This window comes from Hyperolius riggenbachi, chromosome 3 (assembly GCF_040937935.1).
Source record: "Hyperolius riggenbachi isolate aHypRig1 chromosome 3, aHypRig1.pri, whole genome shotgun sequence".
NCBI classification, from domain to species: Eukaryota; Metazoa; Chordata; class Amphibia; order Anura; family Hyperoliidae; genus Hyperolius; species Hyperolius riggenbachi.
This window is the reverse complement of record NC_090648.1, coordinates 280,622,146-280,639,049: the sequence shown is the minus strand read 5'-3', so window position 1 is coordinate 280,639,049 and position 16,904 is coordinate 280,622,146. Positions and strand designations below refer to the sequence as shown.

The 16,904-nt window shown below is 44.1% G+C and overlaps 1 protein-coding gene across 1 annotated transcript; it reads left to right on the top strand.

Annotated features, from left to right (window-relative positions):
- The first annotated feature begins 744 nt into the window (after positions 1-744).
- Positions 745-16,439, top strand: LMOD2 (leiomodin 2). The gene is made up of 3 exons (XM_068276377.1): positions 745-1,143; positions 10,494-11,909; positions 16,164-16,439. Exons 1-3 carry the CDS (start codon positions 874-876, stop codon positions 16,188-16,190), a joined length of 1,713 nt encoding a protein of 570 aa, XP_068132478.1. The 5' UTR covers positions 745-873; the 3' UTR covers positions 16,191-16,439.
- Positions 16,440-16,904: the final 465 nt, after the last annotated feature.

Genomic DNA, 16,904 nt, shown 5'->3' with positions numbered 1-16,904 from the left:
ACCCGCTGCGTCCCTGTAAATGATGCAATCCACGATTGCGTCCAACCGAAGCCTCCCACCTGAATGCTAATTTATGTAATTCCTGCTAGATTTGGTACAGCAGGCAAAGGGTGTATGACAGTACAGTACAGCTGATTGGCTGACTGGCGTCTGCTGGCCAGTTAGAGGCAGGACATTGCTCTAGCTGGAAGTTAGCAATTGTGTTTGTTGCAGTTGTAATTCATTTATACTTAATAATTGTAAAAATTAAGTACTTTTTATTACATTATTTTCACTGGAGTTACTCATGAACATACATCAGCCCTATGGAATAATCCATAGTAGAAGAATTGAATGTACTTCCAGAGCAGAAGTACTTGCGTAGCATTTGTAAGAAGGGATCTTTGTGGGATTCTAACATTCTTCCTTTCCCTGGTAATGCTGCTAAAAATAACAGTACTCATTCACTCATTCTAAATACCCAATAGTGCATTTCACAAAAATTTATTTCCAATTACTTTACTTAAAAAGATAAATCATTTAACTGTGACGATGTGTGCGGATTCTAATATGGTATGGTGTGTAAACTTATATGGTATGATCTAACATGTTAATAATCCTTAGTCTGACAGCTTGGCATTCACCTGTGATGTCACTTTGTCGCTGTTTGTGTGCAGCTGACGTCTGAGGCTGAAATAGAGTATGCTTCATCCCTCTTTGTATTATGGGGACACCCACTAAGCTTATCTTAAAAGGCTGCCTCTCCTCATCTAATGTGTCAGTTGCAGCTCACATAAACCACACAGATCAGTTGTCTCTCCTTTTCCTCCTTGTACTCCCAGCCTACATATTGCACTTGACTGGCTTGACAAGACTAAACCATCTGAGGGGACCATGTCTACCTTTGGATACCGGAGAGAGATCAGTAAGTATGAAGATATTGATGAAGATGAGCTCCTGGCTTCCCTCTCACCAGAGGAGCTTCAGGAACTTGAAAGGGAACTGGAGGACATTGAACCAAATCGCAATCTTCCTGTCGGAATGAGGCAAAAAAGTTTAACAGAAAAGTCTCCAACAGCAAACTTCAGCAGAGAAGCCCTGATGGCTTACTGGGAAAAAGAGACCAAAAAGCTGCTGGAGAAAGAAATAGGAGCATGTGCTGAGGTAAGAAGGCACATTTTATTATTTATGTGGTAATGGAGTTCAAAAATCTGTTTTTAGCTTGTTAGACAAAATATTCTGTGTACAATATGACAGTTACCTGGATTTCTGATAACATACAGATGCAGATGCAATGAACTGCAAATATAATACAAAAGCATGTAGTAGTGTTGGGCGAACATCTAGATGTTCGGGTTCGGGCCGAACAGGCCGAACATGGCCGCGATGTTCGGGTGTTCGACCCGAACTCCGAACATAATGGAAGTCAATGGGGACCCGAACTTTTGTGCTTTGTAAAGCCTCCTTATATGCTACATACCCCAAATTTACAGGGTATGTGCACCTTGGGAGTGGGTACAAGAGGAAAAAAAAATTTAGCAAAAAGAGCTTATAGTTTTTGAGAAAATCGATTTTAAAGTTTCAAAGGGAAAACTGTCTTTTAAATGCGGGAAATGTCTGTTTTCTTTGCACAGGTAACATGCTTTTTGTCGGCATGCAGTCATAAATGTAATACATATAAGAGGTTCCAGGAAAAGGGACCGGTAATGCTAACCCAGCAGCAGCACACGTGATGGAACAGGAGGAGGGTGGCGCAGGAGGAGAAGGCCACGCTTTGAGACACAACAACCCAGGCCTTGCATGAGGACAAGAAGCGTGCGGATAGCATGCTTTGTACCACCATGCAGTCATAAATGTAATAAAGATAAGTGGTTCAATAAACAGGGACCACGCGGCAACGCTAACCCAGCAGCAGCACACGTGATGGAACAGGAGGAGGCGCAGGAGGAGAAGGCCACGCTTTGTGAGACACAACAACCCAGGCCTTGCATGAGGACAAAAAGCGTGCGGATAGCATGCTTTGTACCGCCATGTAGTCATAAATGTAATAAAGATAAGAGGTTCAATAAACAGGGACCACGCGGCAACGCTAACCCAGCAGCAGCAGCAGCAGCAGCACACGTGATGGAACAGGAGGAGGCGCAGGAGGAGAAGGCCACGCTTTGTGAGACACAACAACCCAGGCCTTGCATGAGGACAAAAAGCGTGCGGATAGCATGCTTTGTACCGCCATGTAGTCATAAATGTAATAAAGATAAGAGGTTCAATAAACAGGGACCACGCGGCAACGGTAACCCAGCAGCAGCAGCAGCACACGTGATGGAACAGGAGGAGGCGCAGGAGGAGAAGGCCACGCTTTGTGAGACACAACAACCCAGGCCTTGCATGAGGACAAAAAGCGTGCGGATATAGCAGCAATGCTTTTTGCCGCCATGCAGTCATAAATGTAATACAGATGAGAGGTTCAATAAACAGGGACCGGAAACGCTAAACCATCCCAGATGTTCATCGGTCATGTTACTTGGTTGGGGTCCAGGAGTGTTGCGTAGTCGTTTCCAATCCAGGATTGATTCATTTTAATTTGAGTCAGACGGTCTGCATTTTCTGTGGAGAGGCGGATACGCCGATCTGTGATGATGCCTCCGGCAGCACTGAAACAGCGTTCCGACATAACGCTGGCTGCCGGGCAAGCCAGCACCTCTATTGCGTACATTGCCAGTTCGTGCCAGGTGTCTAGCTTCATGCCCGGTTTCAGGTCCAGCGGTGCCAGCCACAAATCCGTCTGTTCCTTTATTCCCCTCCAAATTTCCTCCCCTGTGTGCTGCTTATCCCCAAGGCAGATCAGCTTCAGCAACGCTTGCTGACGCATGCCAACAGCTGTGCTGCACTGCTTCCACGATCCTACTGCTGCTGGTGCTGGGTTAGCATTTCCGGATGAGGTACAGCTTTGAGATGCGTTGGAGGAGAAGGAGTCAGAGAGGTAGGTGCTGCTGTTGTTATCCAGCTGTTTGCGGCGTGGGCAACACCCGCGCCGTAGCAGGTGAGGAATCGCTGCCAGGCTCCACAAGGTTCACCCAGTGCGCGGTAAGGGAGATGTATCGACCCTGGCCGAACGCACTCGTCCAGGTGTCAGTGGTGAGGTGAACCTTGCAGGCAACGGCATTCTTCAAGCTTCGGGTTATTTAGCTGACCACGTGCTCATGCAACTCAGGCACTGCAGAGCGCGCAAAGTGGTAGCGGCTGGGAACCACGTAACGTGGGATGGCCACTGACATCATGCCCTTGAAGCTGTTTGTCTCCACCACTCGATATGGCAGCATTTCGCAGGCCAGAAGCTTGGCTATGCTGGCTGGCTGTTACTGCCACGGCCCGGGGGTCATTTGCTGGCAATTTCCTCTTGTGCTCAAACATCTCAGAAACAGACAACTCAACCGTAGCGCTGCACACCGAAGGGCTGTTGGTTGTTGTGTTTGATGAACACTGGGAGACCTCAAGAGCACTAGTCCGGAAAGTGACAGTGTCAGCATCGTCTGATGTTTGTGAATGTTGTGAACCACGCAATGGCTGGGCTACTGCTGCTGCTGAGGCGGGTCTGGTGGTGAGTCTGGTGAACCCAAGGGAGGCAGTGTTGCTGGTGGTACCCTGTCCTGCCGCGTTTGCCCACAGAGTGGGATGTTTGGATAGAATGTGGCGGCTCATGCTGGTGGTGGAGAGGTTGTTAATACTTTTCCCCCTGCTCAGGCGGGTCTTGCACACCTTGCAAATCGCCATGGTAACATCCTCAGTGCAGTCTTCAAAGAAAGCCCAGACTTTAACTGGCTGAGGACTCGGACCTCGTGCGTGATGTGCTGGTGCTGCTTAACCCACTGCTGGACGCTTGAGAGGTCATCCAAGTAATTATCTGGTCCTGTTCTTTTGGATCTGTGAGGGTTGTTGTCCTGGACAACATGGGCAGTATTGAGTGGGTTTTCTTGGGTGCTCCCCTGTGGCCTGTACGTGAACCGTCAGGGGAAACACCTCTTCCCTTGCCCCTCCCTCTTTCACCGGATTTCTTCCTCATTTCACTTATCCTTAAAGTACACGCTGACTGGCAGCAGTACAGTGGCAGTACAGAAATGCTATACAGTGGTGGGTGAGCGGTGTACCACTATTGTCAGCAGTGACACAGAGCACAATGCTATACAGTGGCGGGTGAGCGGTGTACTACTGTTCCCAGCAGACACAGAGTGGAAGTAAACACAATGCTATATAGTGTGGCTGAGCCGTGTACACAGAGTGGCATTAAACACAATGCTATATAGTCTGCTATATAGTCACCCCGAACAGGGTGATGTTCTGCAGAACCCGAACAGTGGCAAACACTGTTCGCCCAACACTACTGGGAGGGAACGCAGATTTTAGTACCTAAACACACGATACAACATGTTTTCCGGGGTCGGACTCTGAGGCACATACAGATGGTCCCGATCATCATCCTCATCATACAACTCTTCTCCTGAGTCTGACCCACCCACCACCTCTGCCACCCCAACATCCCCAGACACAGACCCCTCATCGTCCTCAACATTAACTTGGGATGCTGGCCTGAGCCAGACCTCCTCCTCCACATCAGGCCCCATCATCTCCTCAATGGCAGCCCTCATTAATCGCTCTGGCGACGGACTGATGGACACAACGTTCTCCTCCGGGGAGGGCTGCTGCTGACCACTGGCTGCTGGGGTGGATGTTATAGCTTGCGTGGGGCGTTGGCTGTTGCTGTTGTTGGGAGTGCTGCTCACAGCGGAGGTCTCTGGGGAACTCATGTTGAGCTCATATAGTGGTTGACGGTGAGTGGAGTATTACTGATCCCAGCAATATACACACTGACTGGCAGAGTACGCAATGCTATATAGTGTGGCTGAGCGGTGTACACAGAGTGGCAGTAAACACAATGCTATATAGTCTGGCTGAGCGAGCGGTGTACTACTGTTCCCAGCAGAATCAGAGTGGCAGTAAACAATGGTATATAGTCTGGCTGAGCGGTGTACATAGAGTGTCAGTAAACAATGGTATATAGTCTGGCTGAGCGAGCGGTGTACTACTGTTCCCAGCAGAATCAGAGTGGCAGTAAACAATGGTATATAGTCTGGCTGAGCGGTGTACACAGAGTGTCAGTAAACAATGGTATATAGTGTGGCTGAGTGGTGTACACAGAGTGTCAGTAAACAATGGTATATAGTCTGGCTGAGCGGTGTACACAGAGTGGCAGTAAACACAATGCTATATACTCTGGCTGAGTGAGCGGTGTACTACTGTTCCCAGCAGACACAGAACAGTAAACAGAATGCTATATAGTGTGGCTGAGCGAGCGGTGTACCACTATTCCCAGCAGACACAGAACAGTGAACAGAATGCTATATAGTGTGGCTGAGCGAGCGGTGTACCACTATTCCCAGCAGACACAGAACAGTAAACAGAATGCTATATAGTGTGGCTGAGCGAGCGGTGTACCACTATTCCAAGCAGACACAGAACAGTGAACAGAATGCTATATAGTGTGGCTGAGCGAGCGGTGTACCACTATTCCCAGCAGACACAGAGTGGCAGTAAACAGAATGCTATATAGTGTGGCTGAGCGAGGTACACAGAGTGGCAGTAAACAGAATGCTATATAGTGTGGCTGAGCGAGCGGTGTACCACTATTCCCAGCAGACACAGAACAGTGAACAGAATGCTATATAGTGTGGCTGAGCGAGCGGTGTACCACTATTCCCAGCAGACACAGAACAGTGAACAGAATGCTATATAGTGTGGATGAGCGAGCGGTGTACCACTATTCCCAGCAGACACAGAACAGTAAACAGAATGCTATATAGTGTGGCTGAGCGAGCGGTGTACCACTATTCCCAGCAGACACAGAACAGTGAACAGAATGCTATATAGTGTGGCTGAGCGAGCGGTGTACCACTATTCCCAGCAGACACAGAACAGTGAACAGAATGCTATATAGTGTGGCTGAGCGAGCGGTGTACTACTGTTCCCAGCAGACACAGAACAGTACACAGAATGCTATATAGTGTGGCTGAACGAGCGGTGTACTACTGTTCCCAGCAGACACAGAACAGTACACAGAATGCTATATAGTGTGGCTGAACGAGCGGTGTACCACTATTCCAAGCAGACACAGAACAGTGAACAGAATGCTATATAGTGTGGCTGAGCGAGCGGTGTACCACTATTCCCAGCAGACACAGAGTGGCAGTAAACAGAATGCTATATAGTGTGGCTGAGCGAGGTACACAGAGTGGCAGTAAACAGAATGCTATATAGTGTGGCTGTGCAAGCGGTGTACTACTATTCCCAGCAGACACAGAGTGGCAGTAAACAGAATGCTATATAGTGTGGCTGAGCGAGGTACACAGAGTGGCAGTAAACAGAATGCTGAGCGAGCGGTGTACTACTATTCCCAGCAGCGACACACAATGACTGGGGGGGACCCTGGCTAGCGTGGCTGGAGCGCGAACTACCCTGCCTGCCTACCCAAAGCTAAACCCACAGACAAATGGCGGAGATATGACGTGGTTCGGGTATTTATTTACCCGAACCACGTGACAGTTCGGCCAATCAGAGCGCGTTCGGGTCCGAACCACGTGACCCGTTCGGCCAATCACAGCGCTAGCCGAACGTTCGGGGAACGTTCGGCCATGCGCTCTTAGTTCGGCCATATGGCCGAACGGTTTGGCCGAGCACCGTCAGGTGTTCGGCCGAACTCGAACATCACCCGAACAGGGTGATGTTCTGCAGAACCCGAACAGTGGCGAACACTGTTCGCCCAACACTAGCATGTAGTAATACAAATATTTTCAACCAGTGTGTGTTTGTAACAGTCTCCCATATCGTGTAGCAAAAAAATAAAAAATCTACATAAACTGCATTGTCCTCGTCATGCACCTCTAAAAGCTCATGTCTTCTAGATTTCCAGATAGCAGCGCAGGTTTATTAAATATTAACACTGGGAAGGCAATATACCGTTATTTAATCTGTGCTGAGATCATGACGGTGCAAAGACAATTATTGTTAGTGGTTCTAATGCCTGGTACACACCATGCAATTTCCTTTCAGATAGACGAGTCGAAATTATTATTTCCGGCAGGTCCGATCTGATTTCCAGTCATTTTTCTGGTCCTTTTTCCAATCACTTCTATACAAAATTGATCAGAAAAATGGGAAATCAAATCAGTCCTGTCGGAAATAATCGATTTGACCAGTCTTTCTTACGGGAAATTGCAGGGTGTGTACCGGCATCAAAGACTATTCCACCCCATCACAGTAAGCTTGCATGTTGTTGTTATTGTTGGAAGTTTAGGTGAGATCTGATAATCGGAAAGTGTTTGTAGAAAGCATCTACAGCTGCGCCTTTGTTGGAGCCATTTGCTGAAGGAAAGCCAGGCAGTGGTCTCTGGTATTTGATTGTTTTCCAAACATGGTAGTTATCAACGCTTATTATTTAGCTTCTATTTATAACCCCTCTATAATCTCAGTTCAGTCTCAGGAGAACGACAATGTGTTGGATGACTGCTGGCTTCACTTATCAACAGACTTACAGTGTCCTTGACATTTTTTTCTCTACTAACTGATCTCCACTGTGCTAAAAATCAATGCCCCCACCCACAACATCCTCACAACTAAAAGAATTTGCCACCATTCTCAAAGAATTTAAGTAAGCAGGTCATTTGTAGACTTAAAATACAGAAAAGGGGCCTATAGCTAATCAGCTGAGACTTGTTAGGCTTCTGTGAAACAAAATACTGAACATGAAGGACAATAAGCAGTATGTATCCGTTAAGCTCATGGGTATGGCGGTGGGATGTTAAGCCTTTGGTTGATGCATTATTGTAACACACAGTCTGTGTTCCTTGCATCTTTTAAATCATGCATAAAATATTACATGTAGCAAAAAAAAGTAGGCTCACCACACACTTTGGACTTAGTTGAATTCTGTTACACGAGACTTTAACTTATCGTGAATGAACTCCCCATTTAGTTTCAAAAGTATATATATTTATAAGGGGAAAAAGACACCAGGATCAACTGGCACACTACTGTGTACCATCAACCCTCCAAATACCCCCTGAACATGGCAGCAGCTGGCAGGCAGTGACTGCACAGTGAGCCTACCACCTGTCAGATGCCTGAGTAAAAACAATACAGGCTTGACAAGGTAAAGCAGGAACCAATGTTTCTCTTTATTATTAGCAGTGTAATACAATTCAGGCACTCGCACAAAAAAAGAAATAATCCTTGTTTAAGGAAATAGCACTATGATTTGTCTTTTAAAGAACAGGAAAGCTAAATAAATATTTTGTTTCAAATATCTGAATTCACTGGCATATGTGTCAGATGGTGCAAAGATAATATTAAAGCCTTTATATCTTAGTGATGGGAGTATCCATATATTCAACGTTTGCATAAAGTTTTTTTTTTATTTGGCCAGGACCTCAAGCAGCTGATCTGAGTGAGTTAATAGCAGGCTCTGTCATAGAGACATGCACTCAGATAGGTGTTGTAGACAAAGCTGAAAAAATGGGTGCAGGAGCCACCTTGGAAAGAAGGGCACCATCATATCTGCCTATTAAAAAAGATGCAATTTACAATGTCGGGTATCGATAATTGGGCGACTGATGCACAAGTAATAACCGTTGGCTACTTATTTAGCCAATCAGTTAGTTCTCCTGCATTAGGTGCCCAACTCACCACTCAGGTGCCTGATTACTCTGCATTAGTGGATACTATATAGGATACTATATAGGTTTGAAGTAGAGTAGCCAACCAGTTACAAATATACAAATAGCAGGTGCTGGAGGGGTGGGCTAGGTTTAGGCATTAGAAGGGAGGATTATTTTTTAGACATTAAGGGAATACTGTAGGGGGGTTGGGGGAAAAGGAGTTGAACTTACCGGAGACGGGGCCAGAGCATCGGTAAGTGGCTGCGCGGGCACAGGATGTCTGTGGGAGACCATTAGAAGCCCTGGGTAAGTTCAACTCATTTTCCCCTGACCCCCCTACAGTATTCCTTTAAGTGGGGGAGTTAGTTTTAGGCACTAGGAGGCGGGATTAGTTTTAGGCACTAGGAGGGAGATCGGTTTTAGGCACTAGAAGTGTGGTTTCATTTTAGGCACTAGGAGGGGATTAGTTTTAGCCATTAGGTGGGAGTTCATTTTAGGCACTAGGGGAATGTTTCAAGTGAATGAGTGCTGGGTTTGTCTGCAGTAAATTATCAGTAATTTAAATTACAAATATTTTTACTATAGGCAAATCCCGTGCGTCCAACTCAAGCAGCAGCAGCACTATATGTAGGCACATGAAAAAGGTTTGAATGAAGTTTTTATGCTTAGTTGTGTATAAGCTACAGTTTGGCTGAGTTTGGAAAAAAGGGGGGTAATCTTACTGTTTGACTTCTTCCTGTTATTTAAACTGCAAGGATGTGTGTGGAAAACAAACTGAACCAAATCTGAGTGAATCTTGGTAGGGTACCAAATCTGAGTGAATCTTGGTAGGGTACTAAATCTGAGTGAATCTTGGTAGGGTACCAAATCTGAGTGAATCTTGGTAGGGTACCAAATCTGAGTGAATCTTGGTAGGGTACCAAATCTGAGTGAATCTTGGTAGGGTACCAAATCTGAGTGAATCTTGGTATGGTACCACATCTGAGTGAATCTTTGAAGTGTACAAAATGTGACTAAATCTTTATAAAGTATTAAATCTCAGTAAATCTTTGTAGACAGAGCAATGAACGTTAAATTCATGAGAAAAAAGACCTTCATACCTTTGCCCCTATGCAAGTAACTTTTTTCCTGAGTTGTCTCAGGATAAAATAATTATTAATCTCATTTACAAAATAATCTTTCAGCATATATCGACTGAAAAATTGTGTAAAAATAATATCACATTTATTTTGAGTATTTCCTTTTTTTGCTGGGGGCTTAATAATAAAGTGTGAAAACATCTCCTGAGATAAATGTCATAAGAAAAGTTAATTGCATAAGGGGCCTTGTGTATTACTGCTTCTCCTTATCTATCAGCATCCTCAACACACCCATAAAACTCATGTTATTAAAAAAAAACAAAAAAAACAAAGTTTAGTGATTTAAATAAAACAGATCGTGTTATTTTCAATTCTTGTACTTTAACATTATTTTATTTGACCTCTGCTGATAAAGGAACTTCTACTTACTCAAAAGAGGTCTGGTCACTGTGTTCTTTCACATCACCAAGAAAACATTTGTTCCTATAGTTAGACTTTAAGGAAAGGACAATTATTTCTCAACGTTATCCCATTATTCAATTCTTTCTATCGTATAACACTTTTGAACCCAGTGTGATACTGGTGATGAAATTTGTTGTAATAAATTTACAATATATGGAGAGACAGATTAAATGCTGCAAATGTAATAAGGATTTCTTTCATTTTCACAAAAATACAAAAGTATAGCCTTTTACAGTAACTGAGATATACTTATATGTATTTTATTTAGAATCCTAAGGAGGAGGAGGAGGAAGAAGATGAAAATGGAAGTGAAGAGGAGGATTTTACAGGAAGTAACAGCGAGGTTTCAGAGGAGGTTTATACAGAGGAAGATGAAGAAGAGGAAGAGGACAGAGGAGAAGAAGAAGAAGAAGAAGTGGAGGAGGAGGTGGAGGATGAGGTAGAAAACGATGAGGAAGTAGAAAGTGAAGTAGAAGACATCAGCAAAGAAGAAATAGAAAATGAAGTTGTGCAGCATCGCCAAGCCATGAAAATTCTCATCAAAGCACCTACCATACAATGTAATGGAGTTACTGTTGAGAAACCCACTTGCAATGGCTTTGGTGGAAGTAGTAGCAAATACAACAGGCAAGCAGATGATCCTGTAAACAATAAACCTTCTTGTGGCCCTCTCCTCTCTAACCCAACTGTTATTGAAGAAGCACTGGAAAATATCAAAATAGATGATCCTGACACCATAGAAGTGAACCTGAACAACATAGAAAATGCAACAACTGATACCTTAATAGCATTTGCAGAAGCTTTGAAAAACAATACTAGTGTTAAAATATTCAGTTTAGCAAATACTCATGCTGATGACAATGTTGCAATGGCTATCGCTAACATGTTGAGGGTTAATAAAAGTATCACATGTCTAAACATAGAATCAAACTTCATCACTGGGAAAGGAATATCGGCTATTATGAGAGCTCTCCAGTACGCCAACAATGTGCTGACAGAACTAAGATTTCATAATCAGAGACACATCATGGGAAGCCAGGTGGAAATGGAAATAGTTAAATTATTAAGGGACAACACAAGTATTGTCAAACTAGGTTATCACTTTGAGCTTCCAGGACCACGTATGTCTATGACAAGTATACTTACCAGAAACATGGACAAACAGAGGCAAAAAAGAATGCAAGAACAAAAGGAATCTGGTTATGATCCCTCATCTACCCTAAGGCCCAAGACGTTCCAGAGAGGAACTCCTGGGGTTTCTCCATGTCCTTCCCCTAAAGGTTCACCATGGTCATCGCCAAAAACAACTAGAAAGGTTCAGGCTACAATCACCTTAGCTCCACCTCCCCCTCCTCCTCCACCCCCACCACCTCCACCACCTCCTCCACCTGCCCCTCCAGTACCTTCAGCAGTTCAATCAAAAAAGGTACCCACAAGAAATATAGCTGAAGCTATCAAACAACACGAAAGATCTGCAAAGAAAATTCAAAATGGACACAGTAAAACAAAAGGAAAAAAGAGTAAAAAAGAACAAACTAATATATTAAAAGAAATAAAAAATTCTCTAAGGTCAATTTCAGACAAGAAAGTAGAAGAAAATTCTAGACCTTCTACACCACAGAGATCTGCACATGGTGACCTTATGGATGCCATAAGAGGAAGCAGTGTACGACAGCTAAAGAAGGTATGCATAATAACATAACTCATTTCATCTCAACAAAATGCAGTAAGTATCAAACGTAATGAATATCTGCGGTTCAACTAGAAAGATCAGTGCATGTTAAGGAAAATTAAGTATATTTGTTTAGAAATATTTCAATGATATCCTGAACTATTGCTAGCACACATCATCTTAGCTGCATCTGTAATGTCCTTGGCTAGCAGGGGCATAACTATAGCCCCCCACAACCCCCACCATGGCGGAGAGGGGTGCAGGGGCTAAGGGTGCCACCTTTCCTCCCATTCAATAGCAGAGCAGCACAGCGAAAGAATACTTCCATCAGAGCAGCATCGTCTTGTCTCCCGAGGACCCGGGGCTGATGGAGCAGGTATTGGTCTTCTGCTGCACTGCTCTGCTACTGGATTGGGGGAGGAAGAATTTCTCATGATCGCTGCATTTAATAGGTGGTGGGGGGGATTATTTATACTGCCTACCAGTGCCGACAAATTCACCAAGAGGGAAGGACACACTGTGGGGTGAGCGGGCATTATTATACTGGGCAAACTGAGGGGAGAGAAAATTGTTATACTGGTCACACTTGGGGGGGGGGGGGGGGAGGGGGTTGCGTATTTAATATGTCGGCTAGTGTCCACATTTACTAAACAGAGAATGAGGGTGTATTCTGGTCATGCTTAATATTATAGTGACTACCTTAATTGGAGAGGCAGGTGTATTTAAAATGCTGGCCACACTTACTAAGGGGAGGAGGAGGAGGGTGTATTCTGGCCACACTTACTGTGTGTGTGTGGGGGGGGGGGAGGGGCTTATTATATTAGGCCCCCCTGCTGGAGGGGAGGGCAACTATTGTGGTGGCTGCTCATACTTAGGGGTTTGGCTGGCTACACTTGTTTTTAGTTGGTGTAAAGGGCAATAGACCTCACTTGCTAAGGAGTCAATAGACCTCAATTGCTAAGGAGTCAATAGACCTCACTTGCTAAGGAGTCAGTAGACCTCACTTGCTAAGAAGTCAATAGACCTCACTTACTAAGGGGATAATGGGAGATGTTAAGGTGGTTAACTTTTGGTGGAGGGTGGAACTAAGGTGAGGGGGGAGTAGGCATGAGATATTTGCAAGGGAGCCTCATACTCTGTAATTACATCCATGTTGACAAGTCATTCCCATTACTTCTATTGAAGTCATAACCCAGCTCAGTTGGCATTTGCAAACTATAATTGTTATATGCTAATTCTTTTTCTGCGCTTTGAGCCCTATGGGAGAAAAGCGCTATAGACATGTTACTGTTATTGTTGTTCTGTTCTGTCCTCACTTTGATTGCCATGAACATTAAATCTTATCATTAAAGTGGCCATTGGATCACACTATGTTTGCTGCGTCTCTATGATCGGAACCTTTGCTTTGAAATTGGTGTTTGACATTCATGCTTTGCATTTGTACAACTTAGTCACAGTATATTATGTGGTTTTAGAGAGAATTCTAGATATGGTAATAGTGTAGGGGGCCGAGGCTACATCTGCTAAGTGTGAGGATCAGCAACCACAAGCACTCCACCTGTCCCGAGAATGTATCTTCTTAAAGACCGTACCGTCTCTAAAACTGTGTGCCAGTAATAAAATATATTTCTTCTCAGTGCAATGCAAAATATGCTTTCTCATTTTCTGGAAGTAAAATGGTTCCTGTATTGGAAGATAGTGAAACCCATCCTGGAGCCTTAGTGACAGCCATTCCGCCTTGCAGCAGTAAATGTATGAGTAGTATTCCTGACACTATCTGCTATTTGCTCCAGTTTGCGTGGGATTCCCCCAATAACATCCGTTTCCTCATATGTCTGAAAAACATACTGCTACGTTGTTTTCTTCAAAAAGAAATCGCCCTTTGAATGTTGTAGGGGTATTAGACTGTAAAGTTGGACATACTGTATACAATTGGATTGTACAATCTTACCAACATCTGTGTGATATGTGTATGTAATTCAGGTAAGAGTTTAGGGGTGTAACTACAAATCATATCCCCTCCCAGTAAAACTTTGATGGGGCCCCCCAATGTTCTCACCCTTACCCTTGCCTACCCCTTGTGACTCTCATAGCCTGGGGCCCATCTTGCAAGGGTCAGAAGACAAGTGTCGCTCAAGTAGTGTAACAGATATAAGGTCCCTCTTCCACTTGGGAGGTAGGGTCCCTTTGTTTCTGTTGAAAAAGGGAAGACCGGGAGCCCCATAGTGCAGTATCGTAGTGCCACCAGATGGCTTGAAATTCAAAGAAAGGTATACTCACAAACATGGGTTGCAATCCTGCATCCACCTTATAGATGTGCGGAAAAAAACACTGTTCCCGCTCGGGCACCCCGGACTATTCTGGAACCGGGTGGTCGCTCCCCTCCTTAGGTCCTCTTTACTGATGGAACTGGTCCACCGTAGCGGAAGTCGTCACCTCTAAGGGTGTGGGATTACTGGAACAGGGTTGTGAGGAGGCTCCCAAACTGTATAAGGTCTTGTGGCTAATAGATTTTATATATAAAAAACAACAAACAAAAAAAGGTTTCTTACCTTATACAGTATAGAAGACTCACAATAAAGAATTGTCAGGGAGCCTTTATTAAAAGAACGGTTATACTGTTGACAACGCGTTTCATGGGACCAAGCCAGCTTCCTCAGGTCAATTACAGAACAATTAACCTTAAAATAGAGCCGTGTGATGCACGGTGAAAACCTAATTGACCTGAGGAAGCAGAAGTGAAAACCTAATTGACCTGAGGAAGCGGGCTTGGTCCCGTGAAATGCATTGTCAACAGTATAACCGTTCTTTTAATAAAGGCTCCCTGACAATTCTTTCTTGTGAGTCTTCTATAGAGGTAAGAAATCTCTTTTTTTGTTCGTTGTTTTTTATATATAAAATCTATTAGTCACAAGACCTCATACAGTTTGAGCGCCTCCTCACAACCCTGTTCCAATAAGACAAGTGTGGACATCATAATCTTCACATCCGTAACAAGTGTAGCCACAAAAACATCTGAAGGATGGACCCCTTTATCAGAGGGAATAAAGTAGTATTGGGGCCCCCTTACAGCTCTGGGCCCCTGGTCGTAAGGACTGCTCCACTGTAGTTATGCCCCTGGGTAAGACCACCTTAAAGAGACACTAAGGCAAAAAAAAAGATAAAATAATGATTTGTATGTGTAGTACAGCTAAGAAATAAAACATTAGGAGCAGAGACATACGTCTAATATTGTTTCCAGTACAGGAAGAGTTAAAGAGAACCCGAGGTGGCATTGTATTACGTAAGTGGGGCACAGAGGCTGGTTGGTCACACTAACACCAGCCTCTGTTGCCCCAGCGTGTGTCTTAAAGACCCCCCTGCTCGCCGCTATACCCCCGCAGTGCTGGCGACATGCAGCGTGTCGCCAGCACAATGTTTACTCTAGCGCTGTCTGTCAGCGCCGCTCCGCCGCCTCCTCCGCATCGCCGCTACCCGCCCTCGTCCCTTCCCTCCCGCTGATTGGAGGGAAGGGACGAGGGCGGGTAGCGGCGATGCGGAGGAGGCGTGGGAGCGGCGCTGACAGACAGTGCTAGAGTAAACATTGTGCTGGCGACGCGCTGCGTGTCACCAGCACTGCGGAGAGTATAGCGGCGAGCAGGGGGGTCTTTGAGACACACGATGGGGCAACAGAGGCTGGTGTTAGTGTGCCCAACCAGCCTCTGTGCCCCACTAACGTAATACAAGGCCACCTCGGGTTCTCTTTAAGAAACTCCAGTTCTTATCTATGCAAAAGAGCCATTGAGCTCCACAAATAAAATTCGCAGAGAGCTCTGTCATCTGAAGCTTATTATCTCAAGTGTCAGTCACTGTATTGTTTTTTCTTATGCAGAGAACAGTTTAAAAGTTCACTGGCCTGCTCTGTAAGATCATTTAGAATGCTGAGTAGTGTGTAAACTAAATATTAGAGAATGACGCAATGTTATAAAAAAAAAACCTATATAACTGAAAATAAAAATATGAGAACATTTTCTTTGCTACTAATGTTCTAGTAAATATCCGTACTACACAACAAATTCCTTATATCATGCTTTTTTTTCGCTTCAGTGTCTCTTTCAGCTCACATGATGGACAAAAATACTTCTGAATGGTTCTGTATAATCCAAAATGTCATATGTAATATGCCTGTGCTAAATACATATTTACCTATTTTATCATACCCAGTTTAAACAAAACATGTAGTGGATGCACTATGGCAGTACATTCATGTATTTGTTTGTTTTGTAGGTGGAAGTACCTGTTGCACTACAGTAAAATTCACACCTGCCTAAATGTTGAAATAAGAAGCTTTTCTGGGTAATCTGCAGTTTGCTAACATACGTAAGCTAGCAAAGTACTCTTCTGAAGAAAATGCAATTGCAAGAGAACGTCAACTATATGTAAATACCAAGTAACTTTTCTCTCTGTTTTTTAAATATTTCTTTTTTTGTTTTCTAGAGAATAAAGACATATTTATCTATATTGAAAAGTGTTCACAAGCCTGGTGTTTTGCACTAAAATGTTTTATGTCTTTGGTTTGTATTTTTTATGACTTCTAATAAAAAACAAACAAACAGAACAATTGGATGTATAGTTATTGTCATTAAACTTTCACTAGGACAATCCTTTCTAGATAAAACAGTATAGAGATTGTTACAGCTGCAAAACACCCCCAGGAGCACATTTCCACTGGGCTGCAGCGTCCGTTTCTGAATTCACAACGCTATCCCTTTACTATGCCATGCATGGGGATTCAGACGTGTACTGTGGAGAACTTTAGCGGGCATTTTTTTTTTTTTTTTTTGCCCGCATGCGAATTGGCTGCAACCTATTTATCTCATTTGGCTGCGATTCTGCATCCAAAATTGCATCCTGAAAACGGCTGTGATTTGTAGCTAGGGGAAACAGGCCCTGAAGGAGATGCAGCCACTTTCTACTTGCAGAACTCTTATCTTCCTTCTGCAAATACTGAGTTGATAAGAAAGGACT

Bases quoted from the DNA above. Each gene is read 5' to 3' on its own strand.
- LMOD2 (XM_068276377.1), top strand. From the start codon at position 874: ATGTCTACCTTTGGATACCGGAGAGAGATCAGTAAGTATGAAGATATT. The intron at 1,144-10,493 runs GTAAGAAGGCAC...TATTTTATTTAG, and splicing joins AAATAGGAGCATGTGCTGAG to AATCCTAAGGAGGAGGAGGA. The intron at 11,910-16,163 runs GTATGCATAATA...TTTGTTTTGTAG, and splicing joins GTGTACGACAGCTAAAGAAG to GTGGAAGTACCTGTTGCACT.